The 26,185-nt window shown below is 40.7% G+C and overlaps 2 protein-coding genes across 2 annotated transcripts; both read left to right on the top strand.

The window, feature by feature from the left end:
* Positions 1-517: 517 nt before the first annotated feature.
* On the top strand, positions 518-8,989 carry ppp1r14aa (protein phosphatase 1, regulatory (inhibitor) subunit 14Aa). The gene is made up of 5 exons (XM_073479299.1): positions 518-572; positions 914-1,138; positions 3,817-3,897; positions 4,187-4,219; positions 6,815-8,989. The coding sequence occupies exons 2-5, from the start codon at positions 947-949 to the stop codon at positions 6,992-6,994; spliced, it is 486 nt and encodes a 161-aa protein (XP_073335400.1). The 5' UTR covers positions 518-572; positions 914-946; the 3' UTR covers positions 6,995-8,989.
* A 2,951-nt stretch (positions 8,990-11,940) lies between these two features.
* Positions 11,941-25,960, top strand: exoc3l2a (exocyst complex component 3-like 2a). Its single transcript, XM_073479480.1, has 13 exons — positions 11,941-12,029; positions 14,731-15,299; positions 16,195-16,412; positions 16,893-17,643; positions 17,740-17,854; positions 17,937-18,047; positions 18,544-18,644; positions 18,955-19,065; positions 19,151-19,286; positions 20,240-20,362; positions 20,465-20,620; positions 21,602-21,723; positions 24,472-25,960. Exons 2-13 carry the CDS (start codon positions 14,755-14,757, stop codon positions 24,788-24,790), a joined length of 2,808 nt encoding a protein of 935 aa, XP_073335581.1. The 5' UTR covers positions 11,941-12,029; positions 14,731-14,754; the 3' UTR covers positions 24,791-25,960.
* Positions 25,961-26,185: the final 225 nt, after the last annotated feature.

Below are 26,185 nucleotides of genomic sequence, written 5' to 3'. Positions count from 1 at the left end.
TATATTTTATGTAAAACTTAGAAAAGTACTTCCTTACCCTTGTTTGAAATACAGTATCTGTGAGGTAAAACCGGAGCTCTTCTCCAGTTCGTGTTCTCAAGCTTAGATCTCCAGAAAAAAAAACTTTCCTCCAGGATCAGTTTTATTATTCCTTTGAAAAATCTTGGCGAACATGCTTGTTGCTACAATTTATATAAAATACTCAAAATTAGATAGGGATGTTGGGATATGGGTGCATGCTGTGTATGCATGGGCATGAATATGTAACAAAGGTCTAAATGTGTCTCATTATTTCTGGGGATCAAAAATATTCACAAAACACAAATGCATACTGTGTGTCACAGAAGAGACAATCAAGTGACGCTCTACAACATCCCTCACTATTTACGAGTAGTGTGTGTGACGTCAGCTTCTCACTTGCAAACGCTTTGGGTCTATGACATCATCAGCCTAATTGATGCACGTGCGCACTCAGGTGTGTCACCTGTTTAATTAACGTCAGTTTCCTGTTCCAGTTACCTCTGCAGACCACAGCTACGCCTCCGTTTATTTCTTCTAGTAACTTCTAGCCTGTAAGTTTATGTGTAATGATATTTCTGCATATTTATGTATTTGTTTATTTATTTACAGTTTTGGTGACGGCTGCTGTCCATGTAGGCACAAATAAGACATGTAAAGCTTGTGGACCAAACCGGAGTGTCCTCTGTTGTTGGGCTGAGTCCAGATGCAGGTTTTGCCTCCTCTTTAAAGAGAACATGATTTAAGACATGGAAAAAAGCTCTGCAGTGTTTGAACAGATACTTCACCCTGTATGTAAATACTTGAGCCCTGCTGTCTGTAAGTGTGTGTGTGTGTGTGTGTGTGTGTGTGTCGTCGCCTCCCACCCCGCTCTCTCCTCCTGTTCTTGAAAAAGGCTAGAAACCAGTCAGACCAGTCCAGACCAGAAATGGCAGCCGACCGGACCGAGACGAGTCTTGACGTTCATTCATCAGATTTGGAGTTGTCTCCGGATCACGGCAGTAATGTCCCGAAGAGACACGCCCGTGTCACCGTGAAGTACAACAGGAAGGAGCTGCAGAAGCGGCTGGACGTGGAGAAGTGGATCGACGAGAGCCTGGACCGGCTGTACTCGGGTCAGGTGGGTCAGTGTGTCGCAGAGGAGGCAGCCCGGAGATAAACTGCTTAGACTGGTCTGCTTCTACATACTGTTTACAGCGTTGTATCATAAGATAATGTTCTATCAAAAGACTTTTCAGAGTATTTAATTTTTTAAAGACCTGTCTGTCTTCACTAAAACGTGCAGAATAAGGCAGTATAATGAATACAAGTGAAAGTTATTGTATTTCAACAGGAGTGATGAGAGGAGTTGAGGTGGGGCAGCTGTTCTCCTTACAAGGCCAAGCATCCTGTAAATGTTGGGTCCACTGCTGTCCCCCTCTTACAGATCTGTATTTGTCAAGGGCCTTTCTGCCTTAAATGGGCAGTGTAGGACTGAGGGACGGATGAATGATGAGAAGGAGGAAAAGGGGAAGGTTACAGAGGAGGGAAAGTGCTATTGTAGGTCCCTGGAGGAGATAAACACAGTGCATCTGGCTGCTGAGGCAGCTGACAGGAGGTCAGGGTCTGTGGGGTGACGAGTGCAGGACAGTGTTGTGAAAGCCAAGTACAGTATGTTGACTGTCAGAAAATAGAATTGAGATGATCACTGATAAGGCAGCTTTGTGAAACAAGAGGAACACAGGTTTTTGTCCCAGGCCAGTGGCATATTCACATGAGCCTTGAATACGAAACATGAATTTTCTGTAATATAATGGGGCGAATTGTCATCTTGGAACTTTTTAATATGATTTTAATGGTCTAAATTGGTTTTGTTGTTTTAGTATGGCCCATGATGATGACATAGCTTCTCAGACAAGTGTTATTTAGTTAAACCAAGTCACGCCGCACACAAAAACAGACAAACCCTGATTTTTTTGTGACCTTTTCCGGTGAGAAGTGTGTACTAGAAAAAGTAGCGATACTTCAATATTTGTTAAATACTTGTTCCATACCTCATGTTAAAAGTAATAATAATAATAATAATAATAATAATAATTATTATTATTATTATTATTATTATTATTATCTCCATGTTGATTTCTAAAAAAAAAAATCGACAGTCAGATTTTCAACCTAAGGCTGCACAGATATTATATGGTTTTGAAAGAGGTATCAAGTATCACTTTTTTTTATATACAAGTACTGTATCAAAGTTTAAAATTCTGGTATCATGACTACCTTGGTGTGTACAGAAGGAGCTGGTGGGCTCATGAGTTGGACTCCTGTATGTGTCAAGGGCCTAATTATACAGGCAGTGCAGTGCAGTGCAGTGGTGTGGATGGGCGGGTGGGACTGTCCCTTCACTCAGCCGGTACAATGGCTGTTTGTTCACACAGAACAAACCACTGTTACAGTGTTACGTGAGCATTGTGAATATTCAGCCCCCAGAGCCCAAATATACAAATGATGGACATGCAGTGTGTGCAGGCTCAACCCAGAGGCTTCTGTTGCTCCTAAAAAAAGGAAAATATTATTTAGTGGATATACTGGGTAACTGTGTGAGCACTGGAAGTGCCTTATCTCTTCTAACCTTGTTACAATGGCTAGTCATTAAGATGCATGTCACACATGGGTCACACATGCAGTTTATGTCCTTGCGCTACATAAAGGAAGGGTTTTTTCATCCCCACAAATTCCCCAAGTTCCCTGGAATTAACTGTATTTGAAAATGATTGAGCTCAGTCAGCCCACCCCTTTGGTCCAGACTGACTCAGATGGACTGCCATTAGGGCTGAATGGAAAATTCGAAAAAAAACAACAACAAAAAAAACAAATTTTAAATGAGAATGCTAATTTTTGCATTTCATTTTTACTGGAAAAAATACGAAAATGCTGATGATGTGATTTTTGCTGAGGCCGGTCCCAAAACAGGATGTTTCCTTGCGTCCCTTGGGGCATCTCTGTAGCACAACAGTGCTTCATTTATAACAGTATGTTGTGACACATTTTACTTTTATCAACTGTCCTGCCCTAATTGCCGTTTGTGTTCATGATCCCCAGAGGATGAATCCTATGACCTTTCTCTTAGTGCCGCCATTAGATTGACATTAGTGGTGCAGAGTGAAAAAAAGATTGGTCACAAACTGTGGTATGGATATCCATGGTGCCCAGACAATGTATCCTGCTGGCTCTCGTGATCCAGAGATTTCCTCTACTGCCAACATGAGTTTGACTTTGTTGGTACACACATTCATGGTCCCCAGATAATTGAAATAACTTTGATCCCCTGACCTATCATCTAGCACCATCATCTAGCCAAAGTTTCATTGTGTCAGTAGTATAGCCTCACTGAGCTGCTAGCATGGCTGTAGACTTTAACACTGAATCACAAAATGGATCAGATAAAATCTAACAAACTTTACCTTCAAATATGAAGATTTTTATATTAATATTAAATATTAATTCTAGATTGAGATGCATAGGTCTCAAACAATATCAGATATGTGGGCTGAATTACAGGGAAACTTATTTTCCACACAAAGCTTTATGCACAGAATTTTGTATTGATGCAGCTGTTAAATAACCTGCTGCAGAATATTCCACTGGCTATAAAAGTGATGTATGGTGTGCCCTAATAAAGCATTGGGGCATTGGATTCATGGGGGGATTTATAGGGAAGAGCAAAGTTGTGAACTAGATGAGTGTTTAGAGTGTGTATGGTGACTCTTTAAAATTGTTTGTGTTCATTGTGAGTGTGTGTGTCCATGCTTACTTCAGGAAGGTGACATGCCAGAGGAGGTAAACATTGATGACCTGATTGACCTGCCCACTGATGAGGAGCGAGTCAGAAAGTTACAGGTAACGTGAACTGTATGAACATTTACTGTAAAAGAGGCTGCAGATTATGAGATAGGAAAACATTCTTTTTTTAAAAAAAAAAAGTTTTTGTCATTAATTAATCACCTTTCACCTCATGGTGAGAGTTTCTGCACCAACATGGATAGATTTCATATCAGTACTATTTGCTGAATGGTAATGACAGGAACAGATTTTTAGGTGAAATAAGTTTATGATATACTGGAAATGAATATATGATTATTTGACTGGTTTGTTACAACATCACCCCCCTATTTTTCTGTTTTTACAGAAGCTTCTTCAAAAGTGCAGTAACAAGACAGAGGTATGTTTTACATATGATATACATTTTTACATATGATGTATATATGATATACACACACTCACGCTGGTCACATGCAGCTAAACTGAAGCTGCATCTTCTGACATCTCGTCCCATAGTCATTCCACATGCCCCAACAATGGCTCTCTGTGTGCGTTCTCTTGCCTGTTCTTTCCTTTTTAAGCCTGAAACAAAGAGTCCTTCTGGACTCAAATGTTGTGGCCCGGTCAGAGATGCAAACACAGGCAAAAGAGCAGGGAGGGTCAATGTAGCTGCTGCTTTTCTTTCTTTCTGATGTGGAGTGTCGATAAGGATAAATTCACTTCTTTTTCCAAATATATCAGAAACCAGTACTTTCATGTCTATGTGCACATTGGTAGTAACACAGAAAGGAAGTTTTGTATGAAGGAGACTATAACCTTGATAGTAACTTGATTTTTATATCACCCTGATTCTGCAAAAAAAATCATTTGCAAAAAAAAAGGTTACTGACAATGGTTTTAAAAAATGTTCATGAGCATGTGTAGTAATATTCTTTATACCACCATGTGTTTGACAAAGTGGTGAACCTTGCCCCGTCCTTGCTTGGATCCTTTCGAGGATGCCTCTTTCATCACCTGTTACCAATGGACCTGTTTACCTGTGCAGCGTTCTTTCCCAGTCTTTTGTTGCTCCTGTCCCAACTTGTTTCAAATGTGTAACTCACAATAAACATATATTTACAAAAAGTGATGAACTTGATGGGCTAAAATATTAAATATGTTGTCTTTGTGCTGTTTTCAATTGAGGTTATGTCAAAAAGGATTAGCAAATGATCATATTCTGTTAAATGTCATATACAGTGTCGGGGTTGTTTCTCAAGCTGTTGTAGCACTAGTCTAACAAAAACATTGCACTATAGTTTTGCTTAATAGCCAGTATGGAGGAGTAATAATTACACCAAGCAAACCATTTCACAAACTGTACACACAAATATGTGAGTATTGACTTGAGACTTGAAAAAATGTGAACGTATCCTTTAAGAGCTGCTTGCAACTGAACTGGTTTGGGAGAGACATACCACATCTTGTTTCCTGAGTTTATACCTAAAAATATAAACAGACTCAAACAAAACACAGGCCAGGGCGCTGGCTGACAGACATGCTCAGAGCTGGAGTGAGGTTCTAACACAGCCACAGCCAAGACTAGGATTACCATTACTAATGCTGATCTGTGTCTACACAGAAAGAAAAGAAAACCGCATTAATCCAGAGTCAAAGAAATGCTTACAGTCAGCATCTGGTAACGAGTGGGGCTGGTTGTTTTGCCCACCTCTACTTGTACTGTTGTCATAACACAACATATCTCAGTACTGTGTTTCTCATCTACATCTGTCTACAGTAGAAGCTCAGACACATTATTATACAAAATAACCAGCAGAAGAGGAGAATTGGATGTCATACTTAAAAATATGTTCTCGTCAGGCATATGCATCTGTATTCTGGTCTGGTAACTTATTTAGATTTTGGAGTCTTGTTTGACCATTTTCTGCAGTAACTCATGAGCAACACATTTACAGCACAACACTTAGACTTAGTGGAAACTCCCTCCTCAGTGACCTTTGGGTCATTGTCCTGGGATTTCACCAAGGCCTTTTTCCATCTATGGACATACAAATACTCAATAACAAGAGAGTGAATAAGGACTAAACACTACATGTATTTGGCACCATCTCTGCTACTTCACTCATAATTACTATTTATTTAATGTTCTGATAAGGACTGTAGGTTTATTGTTTTAGTAATTTGACCCTGGTCTTGGAACAAACGGCAGAATCCTTACTCAGCTGCAGAGTGCTAAGTTAAAGCAACCTTATGTAACTTGTTTACCTTAAAATAACAGCTTCTAAATCATTTTGATGGTACAGTGTCTTGTAAAAGGCTGAATGGTGTCTCTGTCTCAGCCACTCCACCCCTATCACTTGTTGTGTATTTACAACAGTGGTGTAAACTGTGGGGGGTGCCAAATTGCACAAAACACCAATTTCTACATTATGTCACTTTAATGTAAACTGTCTCAGTTGAAATCAACAATGTATCATTTGAAGCTAATGCGGAAAAGTAATAATTTCTGATGTGTTTATCTTAGAGAAATGAGCACACAAAGAGAACCTCATTAGAGACCTAATTAAAAAACAGATTTTTAATGTCCTATTTTTTTTCTGAATGTCAACAAATCCCATGAAAAGATTCAAAACCACAGCGTGGTAGAGCCAAGGCACACCAAACTGACATCAGAGAACTAGCAGTGACAAAGGCCAACTGTGTCGCCTCACATCGTCTGTGTCTGCCAAAGAGCCAGCTAGCTTCATGGCAATGATGGGACAGTGTGGCTCGTTGGTGTATTATTTTTTTAGGCAACAATGGAGCTCTATAGCACAGAAGAATAGGATATATCAGGCTTTGATACAGAAAATACTCACTCGTAGGATTCATTGTTTGTTTTTTGGAAACTACATGGGTGACTGAAAAATACTTGTCAAATAACAGGTAGTAGTTGTATTGACAAAGAGTCATATTGGAAACACTTTTTGCTTCAAATTTTGCTCCTCCTCCTCAGACCTTCATCAGAGAGCTGGTGGAAAAGCTGGAGGGAGTTCACAAGCAGGAGGAGCTGCAGAGTGAAGGCATCGAGCATCCGGTCATCTGCCACAGCCACTACCGCCATGAGCCCTACCACTTTAACAACCCACACCAACAGCAACACGTGCACACCCGAGGCCAAAACCAGACCCTCTGACAACCAAGACACACTCACACACACATACACACTAATGACATAAACACAAAAATGTCAAGGAAGTAAAAATTTAAGCTGAAATTTGCCAGCTTTTTTTTTTTTTTTGCTAGTAAGAGGAGTAGATTGATACCACTGTTCTCCATCTGTGCACTTAATATGAAGCTACAGCCAGGGGACAGTTTACCTAGCTTAGCATAGACTGGACAGGTTTGAAAACAGCTCCACCTACCAGCACCTTTTTAAAGCTCATTAATTAACACATTTTATCTTGTGTAGCTGTGATGACAAGACTGCAGGAAGTCACTGAGCCTGGCCAAGAAATAGTCTGCACATAACCTGCCATAAAACCACAACGTGTCATTTTTACAATTTAGTTTTTGTAATGATGTTAACAAGACGGCCGGCAGATTTTGTTACCGTTGGACAGACTTAGGCGAGCTGTTTCCTCCTACTTTTAGTCTTTATGTGGAGCTAAGCTAACTGCTGTTGGCGGTAGTCTAATGCTGTGTTCAGACCAAAGCGACGCAAATTTTTCGCAACTAAATTACAAAGTCAATGATTAATGGCCGCGAATGGCACGACGCGATTGGAGCGATGACTCGAAAAATTGCGTCAACTGACAATCGCGTGACGCTGTGTCCCGAAAGCCTATCGGTGTCGGCGTTCACACTAATGTCATGATGTTAATATTGCTGATGTCCGGTTATTCATGAACAACAATGGAGGAGAGGATAATAATCAGTAATCGTGGCTGTTTGTGGACACCCAGACCTGTACATTAACACATCTACTCGTACTGAGACAGGAAAAAGAAGGAGCTGCCGTGGAGGGATGTGAGTGAGAATGTCAGGCTACCTGATAAGTTTTGTAATTATGTCTCAGCACTGCACAGCATAGCACAACTCCATTCAGGGAACAAGCATTTTAAAATTTGTTTGCTTGTTGTCTTGCCGACAGAGCTGACGACACATGAATTCAGGCTTTTTACAGACAGCATTATGATGTTGTTATTTCAATCTCCTACTGATCCATTTATTGCAGTCGGATCACAGAGGAATCTCTTCGCTTTGGGTTCATCCTGATGTGGTTCGCGGTTATTTTTATTCACGTTACTTGCGAGTAGACGCAACTAAAAAAAAAAGTATAACCCCGCGATCAAACTAGCACGGATATTCTCTTCACGTTTGGTCTGAACACGGCATTATGTTAGACAGATGTCAGTGGTATCAGTCTTCTCTTTCCTCAAAACCTCACCTTAACCAAAAAAAACCAAAACATCTATTTGTGACAGCTCACATGGGTGGTGATTGGCAAAGACATGGCCAAAACATAGTACAAATACTTTTTCAAATTGAAAGTGTGAACATTTTTCCACTCAAAGAATCCCCCAAATTACTTTAATTTAGCATGAAAACATTAGCACTCAACTTTACTTGACTGGAAATATGAGTCATCACCTTGTGCTTACAATTACTCTTACTCTCCATGTACATATAGTTGGATGTAATAGTTTCTGGCACTAACGATAAAGTACCTGATAAAACTCGATGAAGGAAAGTAGCATCAACAAAAAATAGAATAGACGACTCTTACGTTAAAAATAACATCCTGCTATGCATTCAACATCACAATTAGATCGTCCACTGGTGGATTTCACACTAAAAACATCACTATCAACACCGAACTGTACTGTGACACTAGTTACAGTACGTTCCACCTTCCACTGAACAAATTAGCATTTTAGCTTTACCACATTTTAGATAACAGTGCTAGATTAGATGCACTTATTTAACATCTGTAAAAGTACGATGGTCATGAATGTGATTTATTGTCATGATTACACTGGAAATAATCCTCTTACTATCACTTTTTAATATCTGTCATTCATCCCCTCTGTTTTAGACTTGTGTTTTTACTACATTTTTACTACATGTTGAGTGTCAGAAACAGCAGTCTTTTGCAGCAGTTGCTAATTAAACAATTTATTTCACTATGGATGCATCTTTTATGTTTCATGTAATGCCTCAGCATGTAATGTTTTTCCAGGGCAGGATGAACTTACAATATGTTAATTAGAATAGAGTAGAATAGATAGAATAGATATACTTTATTGATCCCAAGCTGGGAAATTAAGGTGTAGCAGCAGCATAGCACACAGAGACGAATGACAACACAGTGAAATAAAAAGAACAACCTAGACATATTAACATAACAATATAAAATGTAATATAAAAAATGTATATATATACAAAAAATATGTATAAAAATGTATAAATGAGCAAATTATCTGAACAGTCTGAAAGAAACTCTGAAATACTAGTTTACTGACTGCTCCTTACTGTCCTCTTCTCTAACTAGCTGCCATTAGCAAGTAGCTCAGTTAGCCTTAGAGGTTAGTGGCCCTTTTAGCTGTAGGGAGTCTGCCTGCACCACGACCTCAGATGGGAGGGGGGTCACCAGGCTCAACCAGGCTCAGCCACCTCCCAGTGAACCTGGACTGAACACAGCTGCACACAGACGGATGCCAGTTTGAAGACGGGGGATACAGTATGGAGGTGATTTACAGCTGCTCTGGCCGTGACTACAAGTCTGGGGATCAGCAGCGGGCAAAAAATAATGTATACAGCTGGAATATTTTTACATCTTACTCTTTGAACTGAGGATTTACTTCAACCAAACCAGAGGTGATTGTGGAAAGACAAATACCGCTTTGGTGAGTTTTATTCCGTATATGTACAGTTTGAATTAAGTGTATTTTTACAATAGGTTAACGAGACAATTAACCTCATCTTAGTTCAGTAAAAGAATATTTCCCTTCTTTACATTTTGTGAGTTTATTATACCAACAGCTGGCATACTATGTATCTCCCAGCTGAAACTACGGGGGCTATCAGATTATCACTTCTTGCCAGTACAAAGTGGTATTATGGGCCAGGGCTAGCTGAATAGCTAGCTAGCATTGTTTTATAATGTGCGAACAACTCCAGTTGAACTCATCTTATTTTGGTAAAAGAGAGAAACTTGAGTTCAGATGGTGTACGGTTGTATTTTTCTGTTTAGTAAGTAAACATTGGTGTGAAGTATCTGCTTTCTTGACATTTTGTGAGTTTATTTTGTTTACTTTGTAAGTAGTGATTGCTGCTGGAATAAATCTCCCAGCTGAAACTACAGGACCTGTCAGACTATCCCTGTTGAGGTACAAAGTGGTATTAGGACACAGGACGGGCCAGGGCTAGCTGGTTAGCATGCTAACTTCAGTAGACATCTCTGCAACACAGAACATGAACGTCTTTGACATAATGTCAACACTGTTGTTTCTTCACAATCCTTTTTATGTATGGTAAAGTAAATAGCAACTCCAATGATGCATCATCCTCCATACATACTATAGTGTCCACTTCCAATGTTTGTTCACATACTTTGCAGGAGAGACACAGGAACACAAATCAGTATATTCACACAACTGGCATCACATACACAAAAATACAATTTCCTTCAATTATGCATGAAAACAGTTTTTAAGCAAAACCAAATACCACTTGACCCTGGGCCCCAACATGCACCACCCACACTTCACCCTCCCCACCACAGAAGAACCCCGAGGTGATAGGTGATGGCACTTTTCATCTGGGCTGGTATGTGTAAAACTTCTTAGAAATGGTCTCAAGAATGGTCCTAAACTTTGACCTATAAGTCAATAAATTCTTCTAAAAAATGGGACCTAGACTTTGCCTAAAGGTACCCTTCACTTATTTATACACAGCTTCCAAGTGTGACTCTTCAACATACCATTAAAGGTCACATTGGGCATCAATTTAGGATCCTGAGGCATCTGGAGACCTGGATTACGCCGGACCAGCTGTATGGAGCCAAGTCCCCATCTACTTCAGTTTAGGAGAATGCTGCAATGCTGTTTTGCTGTGAAGCTCCAGAAATGTTTTGTGAACTACGAAAACTTGGGCGAGTAAATAATTACTGAATTTTAATTTTTGGTAGAACTTTTCCTTTAAGTGTGGATAAGTGTGAATTTACAGACCCCAATTGTTGAATAAGACACAACACATGATGAGACGGACTGGTAAAGTGAGTTAGGTGACTAACTGGTTCAAGTCCATTCACCCTGTTGTGGTCATGTCTGAGCAGTCAGGTGTTCTAGAGCGGGACACGACCTCTTGTCCTACACCAGACTGTACACTGGGTGGCAGGAGGGAGCTGCAGTTAGGACAGGAATGTTTAAACAGGGTTTCTTCCCTTGCTGACCTGTTTGTTTCTTTGTTTGGTTATTTTTTAATTTTCACAATACAACACAGAGCCATTCGCACACACTCATATATCCCTCAGCTGTTTTGTCTTACTGCTCTGTTCTTTATGTGACACTCGAGTCCTGCCATGACTACAGTGACCTTGGAGCTGTGTTGTAAAGCAAAGACAATATAGCAGCAGCACCAGTGTTGATTGTCATCTTTGCTCAGGTCAGTCCACTTAAAGTCTTCCGCAGAGGAAAGATACTCTGCTGATGGTGTAGGAATGGAATTTGGTCTCAAGGCCACGGACACTGAATCATCCTCATAGTTCATTCTGTACTTCCAACAGAAATCAGTCAGGGCACGATGCACACGCACACACATGCAAACACACAGACAGGGTGTCCAGAGCTGAATAAAACAGTAAAATAGCCACTGCAGAGGAATGCTCTGTCTTACTCTGTCCTACTTCACTGTACAGTTAATGCAATTAGTGTAATTAGAAGGGTCCCCAGGGTGCGGGTGTGGGGGTGGAGGGTCTGTGGCGTAGGAGGGGGAGAAAGGACGGGACGGGCCTTTCCTCAGGAAAACATATCACCTTCCACCACAATAGAGCCTGTCAGGAAACCACAGGCAGCCACATTGCTCTCTTGAGTCACCGAGTACTCTCGGACACGCTCTCACACTCATCAGTCACACACACATGCACACACTCCACAGCCTGGCAGCCCGCACAGCCAGCACACTCCAGGATGACATTGTACTGAAACACTGCAAGGCAATCTCACCAGGTAAGTCCCATTCTCTGTGTTCACGCACAGTGTTGGAGTTTGGAGTCTGGTGCTTTAACTTTAATCTGGGTCAATAGAAAGAACTGTTTTGTTCATTCATGCATCCATTGATGATTAAGATCAAATGTTAAAATGATTGTTTCTCTCTAGAGGACACATTTTCCAGCTGACCTCTGCATAAATTGGTGCCTTTTTGTGTTTGTGGAATAGGTTTGAAATAGTTACTGTCACTAGAAAGTGAAGATGTGTTTTTGTTGCTCAGTATTCTTGTAATGTTAAAGTAAGAAAAGTCACATTTGAAGTAGATTCTCTCCATCCTGGTTTGACTTTAGTTCACATGATTATATGTGAACCTAATGAGGACTGAATTCTTTGACCTATTGTATGAAGACCTCTTAATGATGTCTGCTCTCTTCATATCACCTATTGTTCCCTGTACTGGTTGATAACTACTTTACAGCCTTTTGCAGATGTTATCCTGCCCTTCACTCTTCTGAGATATCTGATGAACAGTACAGATGAACTAAGTAGTTTCGGCACAGACTTTGAAGAAGTAAAAAATGACACACGCATGCCACTAAGGCAAACTGCATAAAAGCTGAACAAAGAATGGAAAGCATTACAGAGTATATACCTTCTTTACTCTCCTATTATGTGGCACTACATAATGTGAGACAGCCATGGTTACATTTCATAATTGCTTCATGTTTTATCATTTTTAAACTATAATGCAACACTGCTAGTGTCCACTTTGCTCTTTTAATTACTACAAACACTTGAGTATTAACAAATAGACCATAAATAAGCAGGAAGTTGAACTAGAACAAAACAACTCAAACCAGAAATACATGGACATAAATTTAGAAGTCTGATTCACAGTAGAGTTCTTATGAAAAAGAAAAGTTTTTATGAAAAATACTGTGACTGTATGAACTGATGGTTTCTTTAAGGATCAGCCTTTCCATATGGTGGATAAATGATTCAAACGGCAAGAAATTAATTGTTTCCAGTATAGAAGCCAGCTTTTTACCAGTCATTATTTTGAATCCACTAAAAACAGAGTATCTCCACTGTCTGGGCTGGAGCTGGGCAGCAGCTGAGGATTGTAGTTATACAAGGAAGCTTCCAGGTGTGCACATATATGGTGCTGAGGGAAGAACACAACCCCGCTGTGGACAAAGAAAATGTGGATTTTAGACATTCAACATCCGGAATGTGGCAGTTAATTTGCTTTAGAAATAACTTCTTTTTTTTTTAAATTTATTTCAAGATACCCCTAGATGTGTTAAACTCAAGGAACAATTAAAGTCTAAATATGTACTTTTGCATACACTTAACATAACATAATTTAGTTTCCACGACCTTAAATGACATCATGGTTTGGATTATTACAAAGCAAATGTATTGAGAAATTGTAAAAATGTTTAAAACTATAGTAGAATTGATTTTTGTATAATATACAGGTGTTTTAAAAACAGTTTTTCTTTTTAAAAAATGCTTTAATTCTGTTAAAGACCACATATATATATAAAAAAAACAGTGTTTAAGGATAGGTTCACATTTTCAAGTCTATCTCAAAACAATATTCACATGCTCATAAGTACTTTGAAACACTTATTGATGTCCGTTATTATTCCTCCTGCCAACACTTACTGTGAAGTGATCACTTTTGAAGTAACAATGAAAATATGCGTTCTAAGTTACGTTTGGATTTAATGTGAGACTTCAGCAGTCTCAGTCAGCTGTCAGCCACAGTTGCAGTATTTTTAGTGAAATTTCCTCTTTGTCTTTCCCTGAACAGTTTCCTCAGTGAGCTGCAGAGGATAATGGCACAAAGTTTCATAGTTAACAGTCCACTTGATTTGGCTTACTCAGACTGCTAGTGTCTCATGTTAGCTTTGGTTGATTTAGGAAGCAATAAATAAATGTGGATTTTGTTGGAGCTTGCAGCCAACAAAAGCTCTTTAACGTCAATATGGTCAATACACGAGAGTTGTTTTAGGACGGAGTTGAAAAATGACAACAAAAAAAAGAAAGAAAAGAAAACAACACAGATGCCGGATCAAAATCTTAAAAAACTGCTCTTATAGTTGGATTCAGTAAGAAAAGATATATGTTTTTAGACATATTCCCTAAATTTGCAGGATAAGAAAAATTAACCACAGATCAGAAATGTTCAAACAAGGAGCCAGATTATTTTCAAAGAAACAGATGATTGGATCAGAGTCTCTTCACAGTGAATATTTTGCTTTATATAATTCTCCTGCTACTCTTTTTTTCTCAACAAGCTGAAGATTGACTTTTTGTTTCTCAATTGTAAAATATTTATATAAGAGTAGTTCAGCACGTGTAACTGCAGCAATATTCTGGGAACATATTTCCTACTTGTGTAGTGAGGTGCGTTGCGTAAGCAGCATGTGAAAGGATGTTTTTGATTCCTGTTGTATAAACACTCAGATGGCTTACAGCAGAAAAACAGTTTCCCACATTAGATTAGTTATTAATTATCTGTGTGTGTCAATGTTATCATACCAGATTCCTATGCGTTGTGTTTAATTTTTAAAGGAGTACTGAATAGAATTCAAGTAAATGTAGCCAAATAAAGTAATTCATTCTGAAGTTGATTTGATAATCAGATGGTCATATATTTGCTGTTTGGTTGAACATTCTGACTAAAGCTGACATTGCTCTTGTATTGCAGTTTGTTAGAATCTCAAGTGTAACCATGCCCATTCTGAAGAAGCTCCCGGGAAGGTCCAAGAGCTGCCATGAGTTCCCCAGAGTGAACGGTGAACTGATCCTGCCCCGGCTGGACTTGGACCTCAGGGACTTGAATCATCTCAATGATCTGAAGGAGCTGAACGACCTGAAAGATCTGAACAAGAACCTTAACCCCTTTGAGGACGTGGACCTGGATGAGGATGAGAGAAAGGGAGGTGACATGGGCCTCATCATGGGGGAGGTCAGGGGTAACCTCCAGCTCAGGTCCTCCCGTGATGGTGAAGAGGAGGAAAACGAGGTGAACGCAGAGAGACACGGGGCAGGGAATCCTAAAGGGAGGCCCCTCAGGGGGACCCTGGAGAGGATCTGTGGAGTGTCGCCCCTCAAAACCCTTGGAAAACTGGGGAAGGGGCTGCGCATATCAGGACGCAATGTTTGGGGGAACAACACTCCTCACTACAGTCCTGGAGACTCAAATACTCTCCCACCAGAGAGGGAGAAAAGGAAAGGACTGCGCAGAGGCTCCGAAGGAATTATGACCCTGCTCCGGTGAGGAGGGGTGGGGAGGAAGAAGAGTTCAGATCTTAGAAGATTTTAGCTTCACTGAACTGTGAAGAATTTGGATTTCTGTTATGAAGATCTTAAATGCTCCAGCAGTTGTGGATGACAGTCATGTTGAGTGCTGTTTAAACCCAAAGATAGGAAAAAATGTAGTGCATTTTTACATTTTAATAGAACCATGATGGTAGAAAGCCTTTTTCAGGAGCTCTATGAAGTAAAATTAAAAAAAAAAAAATAGAATAAAAAAGTGCAAAAAAGCTTGTAAGATAAAAATAAATCTTTGCTACTTACTAAATTACACATTTTCAGGAATCAACTGCAAATGAATATCTAAAGAAATAGGCAGCAAATAACATCCCATAATATCAACAGAAAGTCAAAAGGATGCCAAACACTACAGTAGTGCAGCTATCACAGAAAGACTGTTACCCAAATGTGTGAGTCAAGGCCTGTGTGAACAGCTGACATCTGAGCGTGTGACAAATTAGAGTCCCAGAGGAGAAGCTGTTACGTCTCTGGTCAGTAATAGAACAGCATATAGTGTGCTTATTTCCTGACGAGTTATGTAATAAGCTATAGCAATTTGTTGATCTACGGAAGTCTCTTTTGTTTGTCACTGACATGTTGTGTACTTGCTGTGCTCACTGAATGGGACTATTTTTAACTGAGGCAGTCGTGCTTACAGCAGCTTAACAGATGTGAGAATATGTGGCATTCCAAACATAGCTGCTACTGAGCCATACTGTACAGAACAATACAAAGCTCACGTCTCATAATTGTCGTTCCTATTGTACTGGTTCATGCAAATCATGCAGTCTGATAGTGTATCTTGTTCAGTCCTGTGGCATTCATGTTCTTTGTTGCTGCTGTGGATGCTCTGCAGCTTCACAGGTCGACGTAAGGAGGAGCGCAGAGAGAGCCTGCCCTGCGGAAACCTGTGCACGGACAGCGAGGCGGAGGCTTCCAGGCGGCCCTCCTTCCTCAGGATGGTCAGTCTGGGCAAGCTGAAGAGGGAATCCATGTCAGACAAGGCATCCCAAGAGACTGAGGAGGAAACAGTGGAGGAGGAGCCAGTGGTGAAAACCAGAGAGCCCCTCTCAGGTAAAAATCAGGGAAACATCAGGTGCAAAAAAAAAATCCAAAAACTACACTGACCTAGAAAAATCTGTCTCCCACGAGGACTTTCCTTTAAGTTTGAGAACTTTACTCCTCCTGGTCAAGCTTCAGCAGTACTTCCTCCCAATCCTAGACAACTCTCTGATGAAGCTGAGAGGTCCCCAGATCCCTGAGTCACTGGGTTCAATCACCACCAGACTGTGAAATCAGGAAATGACCGCACTTCCTCCAACCCCAGGTTCCTCTAGATAGAAGTTCTACCAAGCTACTGTTCACAGACTCCACAGGGAACCTTGCTAGGAATAGAAGAGTGTGCAGAAAGAGCAACAAATAACCCAGTTTGTCAGTCAGGCACACGCACAACTACTCAATAACCATAAATATAGAAAACCCTTTCACTATTTGTTGGTCAACCATTCGCTTTGTGAAATAAACATATTGTTTTTCTCTCCTTGCTCTCCACAGTACTGGAGATCCTACAGCTGGTCAACAACAGGGACCTTCTCCTGGCCGACACACACATTCAGGAGCTGGAGCGAGAGTGTGAGCTGCTGTCCCTCCTGCCGACTACAACTAGTCCCATCCACACTCCTACCCTCTGCCCCAGCCCCCCTCCCACCGTGATCACCTTATCATCCTCATCCTTAGATGAAGCCCTCAGCTCCAATGCAACACTGGACTCGAGCAGGCGGAAGGCGAAGGACGTGGAGCTGCTGTATGAGGCCCTGCAGAGGGAGATGTGGGACGTAGTCCGGGAGTCCCTCCGCCAGCCCAGCGCTGGTCCCAACCTTGGTCTGGTAGTGCTGGTGATCCAACAGGAGGAGCATGCTGATGCTGCCTGGGCCCAGAAAGAGCACACCAAGCCAGAGCGAGAGAGCCCTCAGATCCATCCCAGCCACCGTCCCCGGCGGCTGAAGACGAAGTGGAGGCAGGCAGTGGCGGAGGCTGCAGACTGGAGCCTGCCACATCAGGTAGACACCCAGGCAGGCCAGCTGGCCTCTTACCTTGAGCGCCTGAGGAACCGGATGGTTGATGACCTGGATGCAGCGAGGAGGAACGCTGTGTCTATTTACCCAGAGGAGTTCACTGCCTTCCAGGTGTACGTGGAAAGTTACCATCGAGGGGTCGCCAAACGTCTTCGAACCATTACCAGCGGCCCGCTGCAGGTCACTGACGTCTACTCACTGCTTGACTGGTTCTACAACATCTACAACAGGTAGGGTTTCTTATTTGACAGCCAACCAGGCTCTCCTGTATAACAAAACTAAAAAAATTAACTTCTTCAGTAATGATTTATAAATTTTTTTATCAGGGATGTCCTTGGAACCATTGGCACCACCACACCAATCAGCTATGCTTCACTGGAACCCATTCTGCCTCAAGACACTGTGGACAGACTGGAGCAAGACTGCATCAGTATCGTCAGGGTAAGAGATCTTACTTTTGCACGACTGCTTCTTAAAATATCTGGATGGTTGACACTTTTTAATTATATGTTGTGATTTTCAGGAGAAGGTGACAACAGAGCTCATTCAGGTTCTGGATGAAGAAGAGAGACGATGGGCCCAGACTCTGCACATAGAAGAGTATCAGTCCCACCTGGCACGCTCAGTCATCCAGGTACATTGTCTCATGTCATCTGCACTTTGAAAACTGACTTTTTTATCATTCAGTTCAATTCAAACCTTTATTTAAGCCTCAAACATCTTTGAGGTTTCCCTTATTTGCAATGATATTGAGATAAAGAGACAAATCAAGAGACAGATCAAGAGACAACAATATGCATTGCAAAGAACAATACTCAGTAAAAACAATTGCACACTGAGTCTAAGTGGTTGAGATCATGGTCTTGAATTGCTCAGGAGTGCTACTGAGAGTGTCCATCTCAGGAATGTTTTGTAGATACCACCATGTGCTCGGTGCACAAAAACTCAAGTTCAGAATAAACCCGCAGGACTTGAAGCATAAGACAGTTAGTAGAATGAGTTTGAAAGCATCCTGTTGTCCAATCCAGTATAGATGGTGAATTAGGGATCCAATCAGGGATTTATTAATGAAAAGATGTTTATCACGTAACATACAGCTGTCTAATCTCTCATGTCTTTCACATTTTCAGAGGCTGAAGGTGGACTTGGACAGATCCACATCTGTGAACCAGTTTCTTGGGGCAAGAGTGGCCCGCTGTAGTCTGATCGGACTGGCTGACTTTCTCTACAAGTGAGTATATGCTATCAGAGAGGCCAAAAACCAGGCGATTTAACAAACTTATAATAAAAATTCAACCTTAACCTAGACAGTAAGTGAAAAAAAAGATAAAAATTTACTTCAGCAGGTGCAAAGTTGATAACTCCTGATGTTAGAATATATTCTTTTGAATGTGCTGGTGTTTTTTTTAATTTAAGGATGTCTTGAATACAGAGCACATTTTTTGGCCAAGCTGCAGGACAGTACAGGATTGTTCAATTGTAGACTGTATTAACATAGTCTGTACAGTCTGTAGGTTCTCATAAAACCTTTATGTGACCAGTTTCCAGAGGAAGGTGGAGATGTTTCATGACACTCAGGCAGAATTTGGAGACCGAGGGGATGGATATGTTTCCAGGACCATAGCTCTGGTCAACTGCTGCCCTCCTCTCAGGTAAATAACAATTCATTCATTCATTTCACATTTTTTGAAAGGATTTGGTGATTGGCTGAAGGTTGAGCACCTGTGTATCCTTTAGGTCCTTGGTGGAGCGCTGCAGGCAGTGTGACCCACAGGGCAGCGAGGAGTCGGCACAGAGAGCCAACTCCTCTCTGGACAGGATCATCAACCAGTCAGTGAGGGTGCTGACTGACAGACTGTTTGAGCACATCAGGGTGAGTAAGTCAATGGGCAAGTCCCATCTCAGAACATATCCTAAATCTTGTTTCCCTTACCAAAAAGTCCCACAATGTGCAGGATACATGATTAATTGAATTTTGACTGTGTGACTGTAAATGACCAGAATGGACTTTTCCGTCACCTCAAAACTTCCTTTCCTGGTTTTCTTGGATCAAAATTCTAAAAGACAATCAAACGGGTTTCCACAGAAGGGCTCACTGCGGAAACAGAATTAGTTGAGCCATACTTTTAAACAAGTTGTCTAGTACAAAAAAGATGAGTCATTGGAAAATGCCATCAAATGCACTGCCTTGAAACACAGTTATCTATGTAAGTTTCAGTTTCACATCCATGGAGCATGTCAGCTGTATAGTCAGCTGTATAGTGGTGACATAAGTATTCAGATCCTTCACTAAGAAGTTTTTATGTAGCTGCTTTAAGTACATGTGAAAAAGTACCATCTGTTCAATTTACTTAAGTTAAAAGTACTCATTATGCTGCCTAATGAGCCCTGTCAGAGTTTTAATGTTACTCATTTCCTTATTCCATCAATGGTAAATGCACTTTACAACACAAGTCAACATTCACACACACATTCCTACACTGGTGCCAGAGGCTACCATGCAAGGCACCACCTGTTCAAATTCATTTGATCAATATTACTGATACATAAATGTGTAAGGAGCATTTTTTTGTTGTAACTCAAGGTCAAACTAATTGTTACTACTTTAAACTAATTTAATCTTCACAAGTCATCATATTTTATAAGATAATATGTTTTACATGTAAAATCGTCATAGTAACCAGTAACTGCAGCCATCAAATAAATGTAGTGCAGTGAAAAAGTACAAGATTTACTCATAGATTTAGCAAAAAATCTCAACATTGCACTTAAGTGCAGTATTTGATTAAATGTTAATCAGAACTTGGTCTGTTGTTGTCGTTCCAGCCTTTTTTCGACAAACTGATAAAGAGAAAATGGCTGAACAACACTGAGGCCTTTGAGGCCATTGAAGCCAGCATAAAACAACACTTCAAGAAGTTCAGAAGGATGGACCCTCCACCATATCAGGTAACACTTGTTTGATCAAACATGTTAAAGTACTCTACAGCATTTGCTTGAAGGTCATATATATATAGTGGATGGGTGATTCATTGTATGAATGACTGACAGACGCTGGTGGGTGAAGTACACCGGCGGGTCCTGGTGGAGTACGTCCGAGCCATCATGCGGGGACGGGTCATCTGCACATCCTCCAAGATGAGGAAGAGGATGGCCTTCCGCCTGCAAGATGAGGCTAAACAGCTTAAAGGACTCTTTAAGGATCTGGTAAGTCTGTACTTGTATTAGACTTTAAAGAGGAGCCATTTAGTCTGATTTAACCTGGACATAATGCTCTTTAGTGTGACAAAAAACTGTTCAGACCCTTAGAAGGAGAATGAAATCCAGAGCATCCAAAACAGAAATAATAATTGGCTTTCAGGAGAACCTCAGTATTATAAATAATTCCAAAATGCTGATTCTTAAAAACACTGAGCAGAGCTGGCGTACGTCTGGTGGCTGTGAATGGAGCCTGACCCTCGAACTTCCTAGGTCAGGAATAACTCAGACAGTGTTGATACAGTGAGCTCTGAAAAATGGCTGCTGTCAGTGAGATGGAGATGGATGAACCGGGCTTACGTTAGCACTTGCCAGAGGGGGGAAGAGGGTGTAAAACAACTGGGCCTGACAGCGAGGCATTTGCCCCCTTTCTGTGCGCGAGTTCAAACAAGTGTCCGTCACCTCGGCTGACAACAGGAAGCCGCTGTGTTCAGAAGGAACTTCCTGTTCCTGTCAGCTGGCTGGCTTTGATGTGGCTCTGGGATGGCCTTGATGGCCTTTTTCGCCGAGGAGCGGGATGAAGTGTCTGTGGAAACTGGGAACATGGGGGTGGGGGTGAGTTTTTAATGGCTGTCTAAAAACGACGTCGTTATTTTTAGTGAATGCCAAGCCAAGAATTCTGCTTTCTTTTTCCTGAGTGTTTAACTGAAAAACAGGACCTAGAAAAACAGGGGTGGAGTTTGTTATTCACTTAATAAATGACCTAAATGTTTGGCCTCTGGCCCTCAGAGGTATTAATCTGTTGGCTGTGCCTCATCTGAGAAACACAGGGAAGAAGAAGAAGACGAAGGAGAAGAAGCCGTTTGAATAAGAGCAGTTAACATTACATTTAGTTGAACAAAGAAAGTTTGAAGTTTTGCTATTTTAACGAATACTTGATTAAACAATAATTAAAATGTTGCTATCATCTTTGTCTTCTCTCTACCTCAGGAATCGAGCTCATCCTGGTTGGACAGCATCATCAGTCACCTAGCTGACATCATTCTCCTGGAGGACACTCCCTCTATCCAGATGGAGGTTGCTGTCCTGGTGAAAGAGTTCCCAGATATACGGTGAGGGCTTTAACAAATTAACAGGGTTGGAACATTTCTATTACAACCAGGAAGCGTCTACAAAAACAGATATTCTCTGTACTGTACCCCCGAAGGTCCTATATTCTTTTATGCTTACGGCTACACATTCACAGTGCTGTTTTTGGCTCTTAGCCAAAGCAAGGAAAATGTAAGACTGTGTATGGTTTTTTTTGTTGTTTTTTTGTCACAATGGATCAAAACAAGGAAAAGAGGCACGGAAACATATCTACATTAACTTTGCTATTTTTGGAGAGGTGTGCGGCTCTGTTTTGAGAATGGATGAGGCTGAGAGGCCTAGGGGGGCGTCCCCGCCGCTGAGGCTGTTTGTGAACAGATTAAGACTCAGGTGACGGTTGGCAACCTACGACCGCGTGTGACGCATAAGCCTCTGCGGAGCAGACAGGAAGCTGCTGCCGAGTACTTCCTGTTCCTGCCACCCTGCAGGAGACAGACTGGTGCCCCACTTGGAATCAAAGAGGGAGAGGTGTGGAAGAGGAGAGCAAAACATAGTAGTTGAGACCTGGAGACATGCTAACTGACTGCTTGACTCAACCCTTTTGTTTACTGTATGGCATCCCCTGCTGGTATTTTAAGAGATCAAAGGCTGCCGGCCTTCCTTGAGTTTTCTGGGTGCTTCATTTAACCCCGGCAGAGTCCATTCATGCACACGTGACTGTGCCTACACATGGTCAAACACGTCAGTCCTTGACAACAGATCTTCCCTCCTTATTCAAACATGTACCTAAATGCCAATGTTATGTTGCAGAGAACACCAAGGCCCAATCCCATTACACCCCATGCTCCTACAACTTAGCCCTGTGCTTCTGTTTTGTGTGTTGTTCTGATTCTTGTTGGGATAGGGTTAGCTTAGGCCCTCCAAATGGAGGTTTTTCAGAGGACCACCCAATGCCATCATTCCACGCGGTGTGGGCCGAATGCAGGTGTCTGGTACAATTTTGCTATCAGGGGAGGGTTATGAGAACTTTCCTGTTGTTTCAATAAACTATGGTCCTTTTCTTTATATCAAGCATAAAATAGTCACTACTAGTTTGTTAATGTCTAATAGCAAACTAGATAGCTAGCTAGCTAAAGTTACATTATCACTGTTGATTTGTGAATTACATTTATGTATTTCAAAGTTGCATTCCCCCCCTTTGATGGTAAATGATGCCTGAAATTTGGACTTTAGAAAGTCCACCAGTGAAGTACTTTAGCATACTAGACTGGCAGGGTAGGAGCACTGGTTGCTAATGTTGGCCTATAAAGCACTTATAGTGACTAGCTAATGAAGCAGTGTTCTTTTTTAATTGATGACTCAACGCAAGAGAGCTGAAGACAACATATTGCAAATGTGCGGTCACATCTGTTCAGTGTAAACACTGTTAACGTCTACTGATAACATGATGGTCTTGAATGGTTGTTCCACTTCACAGGAGGAGATTTCAACCACTAACCCTGTAACTCTATTCTGAGGGACACTTAAAAACTTGAATACAAAATGTACCTATTCACTGGGAAAAATAAGAAAAACTACTTTGTCGATGATTCGTGTCATATATGCTTATTTAAAGCATCATCTTATCGACCTGTCTTATCAGCAGAAATGTTAATTTTGAAGCTGTTTTTGGTCGATACTGTTAACATGCTGATAATATCTTGCATCTGTAATTAGAAGCCATTAATAAGACCAACTATTTCCACCTGCAGACTGGGTGGCTTATTAGACAGTGAGAAATGCATGCAGTATTACCAACAAGTGCGTTATTACCAAATGGGTAACAAATTCACATTAAGGTCCTTGTGAAAAGCATAAGTTAATAGTAATAAGGCCCTTATAAATTTATATAAGATGTTTATTAACTATAATAAGACTATTTAAGTGTTAATAGCATCACACATTTATTGTATTTTATTGTACTTATAGACAGTTATAAGAACTTATGACGCATTAACAGTTTATAGACAGTTTAAGAATGTTAATAAAAGCTTTATGAGTTTGTTATAATTGTCTTTAATAGCATTAGAAACATTTATTGAGTTTAACTAACCATTTATGTCATTGTTAGACTTTTGCAAAGCATTTTTTTCAAACTTGACAAGATTAATACATACTTTATCGTGCATCTATAAAACATTAACTATGCTTTTTGCAGCTACTGGATCTAAAGGGATAACAATACTTCATTAAAGCGAATCAATTCTTTATTATGGACAGATTACAATAATTTCTTTAGAGAGATTTTTTATTACTCTAATAACAGTATTTTATACTTTTGTATTTAGTACAATAGCACAAAGCTGGAAGTGGAAGTGCTCATAAATACCTTCTAATCTAACAAAAATGTTTTAATGATACTATTAATAACACGTAGATTTATTAATGTTAATACAAATTTTAGGATGTGTTATTACCTATTAGCTAACCCTTAATACAAAGACCTAAATATAAAGCATTATCATTATATGCACATATACAAAAACAGTATCTATAAAGCATTAGTAATGATTTATTAACTGTTATTTAGTTAGATATATTAAACTCTTATGAATGTGCCTTTTTATAGAAAAAGGCACCAAATTTCTGTCCTTCCCAGAAACAGATGATATGACTCAGAGAGATGTGACTGTTACTCAAAGTCATGGCAGAACTTTGACGACACCAAACAGACCCAAATTCCATTAACACCCGTCTGCCCCCCTTCCTCCCTGTATCCTTCCTCCCCACAGGAAGAAGCATGTCTCCACCCTGCTGAACATACGGGGGATGATGCGGCAGGCGGAGCGCCAGGAGATCCTCAACATCGTCAAAGACTTTGAATGCAGCAATGCCCTCATGTGCCGGGACCACGCCCTCTTTTCTGACATCCCCATCACCTCGGAGGTGCACTGCATCAGCCTGGGTCTCCTCCGCCTCGCCATGACCGTCTCCAACTGGTTCTCAGAGCACCGTCCGAGGCGAAACCTCCGGACAAGTGCCAGAAACACACCTCATCCTGCTGACAGCCAGAAAATGGAGGAGATAAATAAACTTCACAGAGACGACTAGCTGTTGGTGTTTGTGTTAGGAGAGCACTCACAGACCTACTGTGAAGATACTGATGAGATGTACATGCACCTTGACCAAAAACTGATTGTACCAAATATTATCACCAGCCACTTAAAGAAACTTGACTTCAGGTACTCCTCGTACTGTACACGCTCACAGACTTATCAACATTTCTCCATCTCCAGATGTGCATTTTTAATGGAAATGTGAAACAGACTGTGTATCGTAATAGCTCACCATGATTTGTAGTATTTTTTAGTTGATCTACACATCCACAGAAGTAAAAGTGGTATCAAATATCCTCAACATGTAACTTCTTCAGTCTTTTTTTTTTTTTTGCCTTTTATTCCCCCATATCCAGTGTTGGGCAGTTACTGAGTAATGTGTTACTTTCCGCAGCAGTAGAGTAATGTAAGGGATTACAATTTCGAAAATCAGCTTTTTTATTACAGTTTCTATATTAAGTAACGCTGCATTACTAGGTCACCAGAATGCAATTAGTTTTTTGTCCTAGGTAGGCTGTCTTATGACAAGGTGTATGCGTGGCAGGTCAGGGCAGGTCAAGTCAGCTACTAGCCAAAAAAGCTGAATGGCGGCTGGAGGATGAGGGAGAGAGGTATGTCTCAGTGAGTTTGTCCCAGTCAAACATGCAAAGAACATTGTTGTTTGTGCGAGCAGCAAAATGCTTAACCGCGAAAAAAACAACATGTTATTTACTGAAGCATCTGATACATTTGATTTCAGAGCAGGACACTGTTGTGGAGGGACCTTAAGTGGTCGAGATCTGAAGAAGCTTGTTCGTGGAGGAGATGTTAAAGTAATATAACGCGTAACATAACAAATTACTTTTGATACCAAATAATAAGTAAAGTAATATTACTTTTTAACGGAGTAATAAGTCAAAAGTAACTTATTACACTTATTGAGTAACCTGCCCAACACTGCCTGTATCAAAGCAGAAACAACTGCTAGCAGATGCAATGCAATATGATGTTTTGCTGTTTAGCATGTATTTACCCAACCATATATACCCACTCTCTGGTATATCGTCCATATGTATGTGAGGATATAGAGTTTGGAAATGTAAATGTGTTGAACTCTCACTGTGAATGAAGTGGATCTGTTGCTGGAAATGTAATAAAAACCCATTGACTGGGTAGACTGAACAGACTCAGCAGCTCTGTCATTGTGAGTATAAATACACTGTCATGGTTATGATAGCTTTTATAATGGATGTGTTATTGTACAATGGTCTTAATCTGACTTTTGGTGCTGTGGCCTCTGAACATGGGAGTGTCAGACACCAAGTCTACAGCTATGTTAAACAATACATACCAAAAGGCACTTTGACAAACAGACGAGGTCCAGACGGTCTGACGCAGAAGCAATCTGCTA

The sequence above is a fragment of the Pagrus major genome, chromosome 13 (assembly GCF_040436345.1).
Source record: "Pagrus major chromosome 13, Pma_NU_1.0".
NCBI classification, from domain to species: domain Eukaryota; kingdom Metazoa; phylum Chordata; class Actinopteri; order Spariformes; family Sparidae; genus Pagrus; species Pagrus major.
The sequence above is the reverse complement of the archived record's forward strand: the minus strand, read 5'-3'. Positions and strand labels throughout refer to the sequence as shown.

Bases quoted from the DNA above. Each gene is read 5' to 3' on its own strand.
- ppp1r14aa (XM_073479299.1), top strand. From the start codon at position 947: ATGGCAGCCGACCGGACCGAGACGAGTCTTGACGTTCATTCATCAGAT. The intron at 3,898-4,186 runs GTAACGTGAACT...CTGTTTTTACAG, and splicing joins AGCGAGTCAGAAAGTTACAG to AAGCTTCTTCAAAAGTGCAG. The intron at 4,220-6,814 runs GTATGTTTTACA...CCTCCTCCTCAG, and splicing joins AGTGCAGTAACAAGACAGAG to ACCTTCATCAGAGAGCTGGT.
- exoc3l2a (XM_073479480.1), top strand. From the start codon at position 14,755: ATGCCCATTCTGAAGAAGCTCCCGGGAAGGTCCAAGAGCTGCCATGAG. The intron at 17,644-17,739 runs GTAGGGTTTCTT...TTTTTTTATCAG, and splicing joins TTCTACAACATCTACAACAG to GGATGTCCTTGGAACCATTG. The intron at 20,621-21,601 runs GTAAGTCTGTAC...TCTCTACCTCAG, and splicing joins AAGGACTCTTTAAGGATCTG to GAATCGAGCTCATCCTGGTT.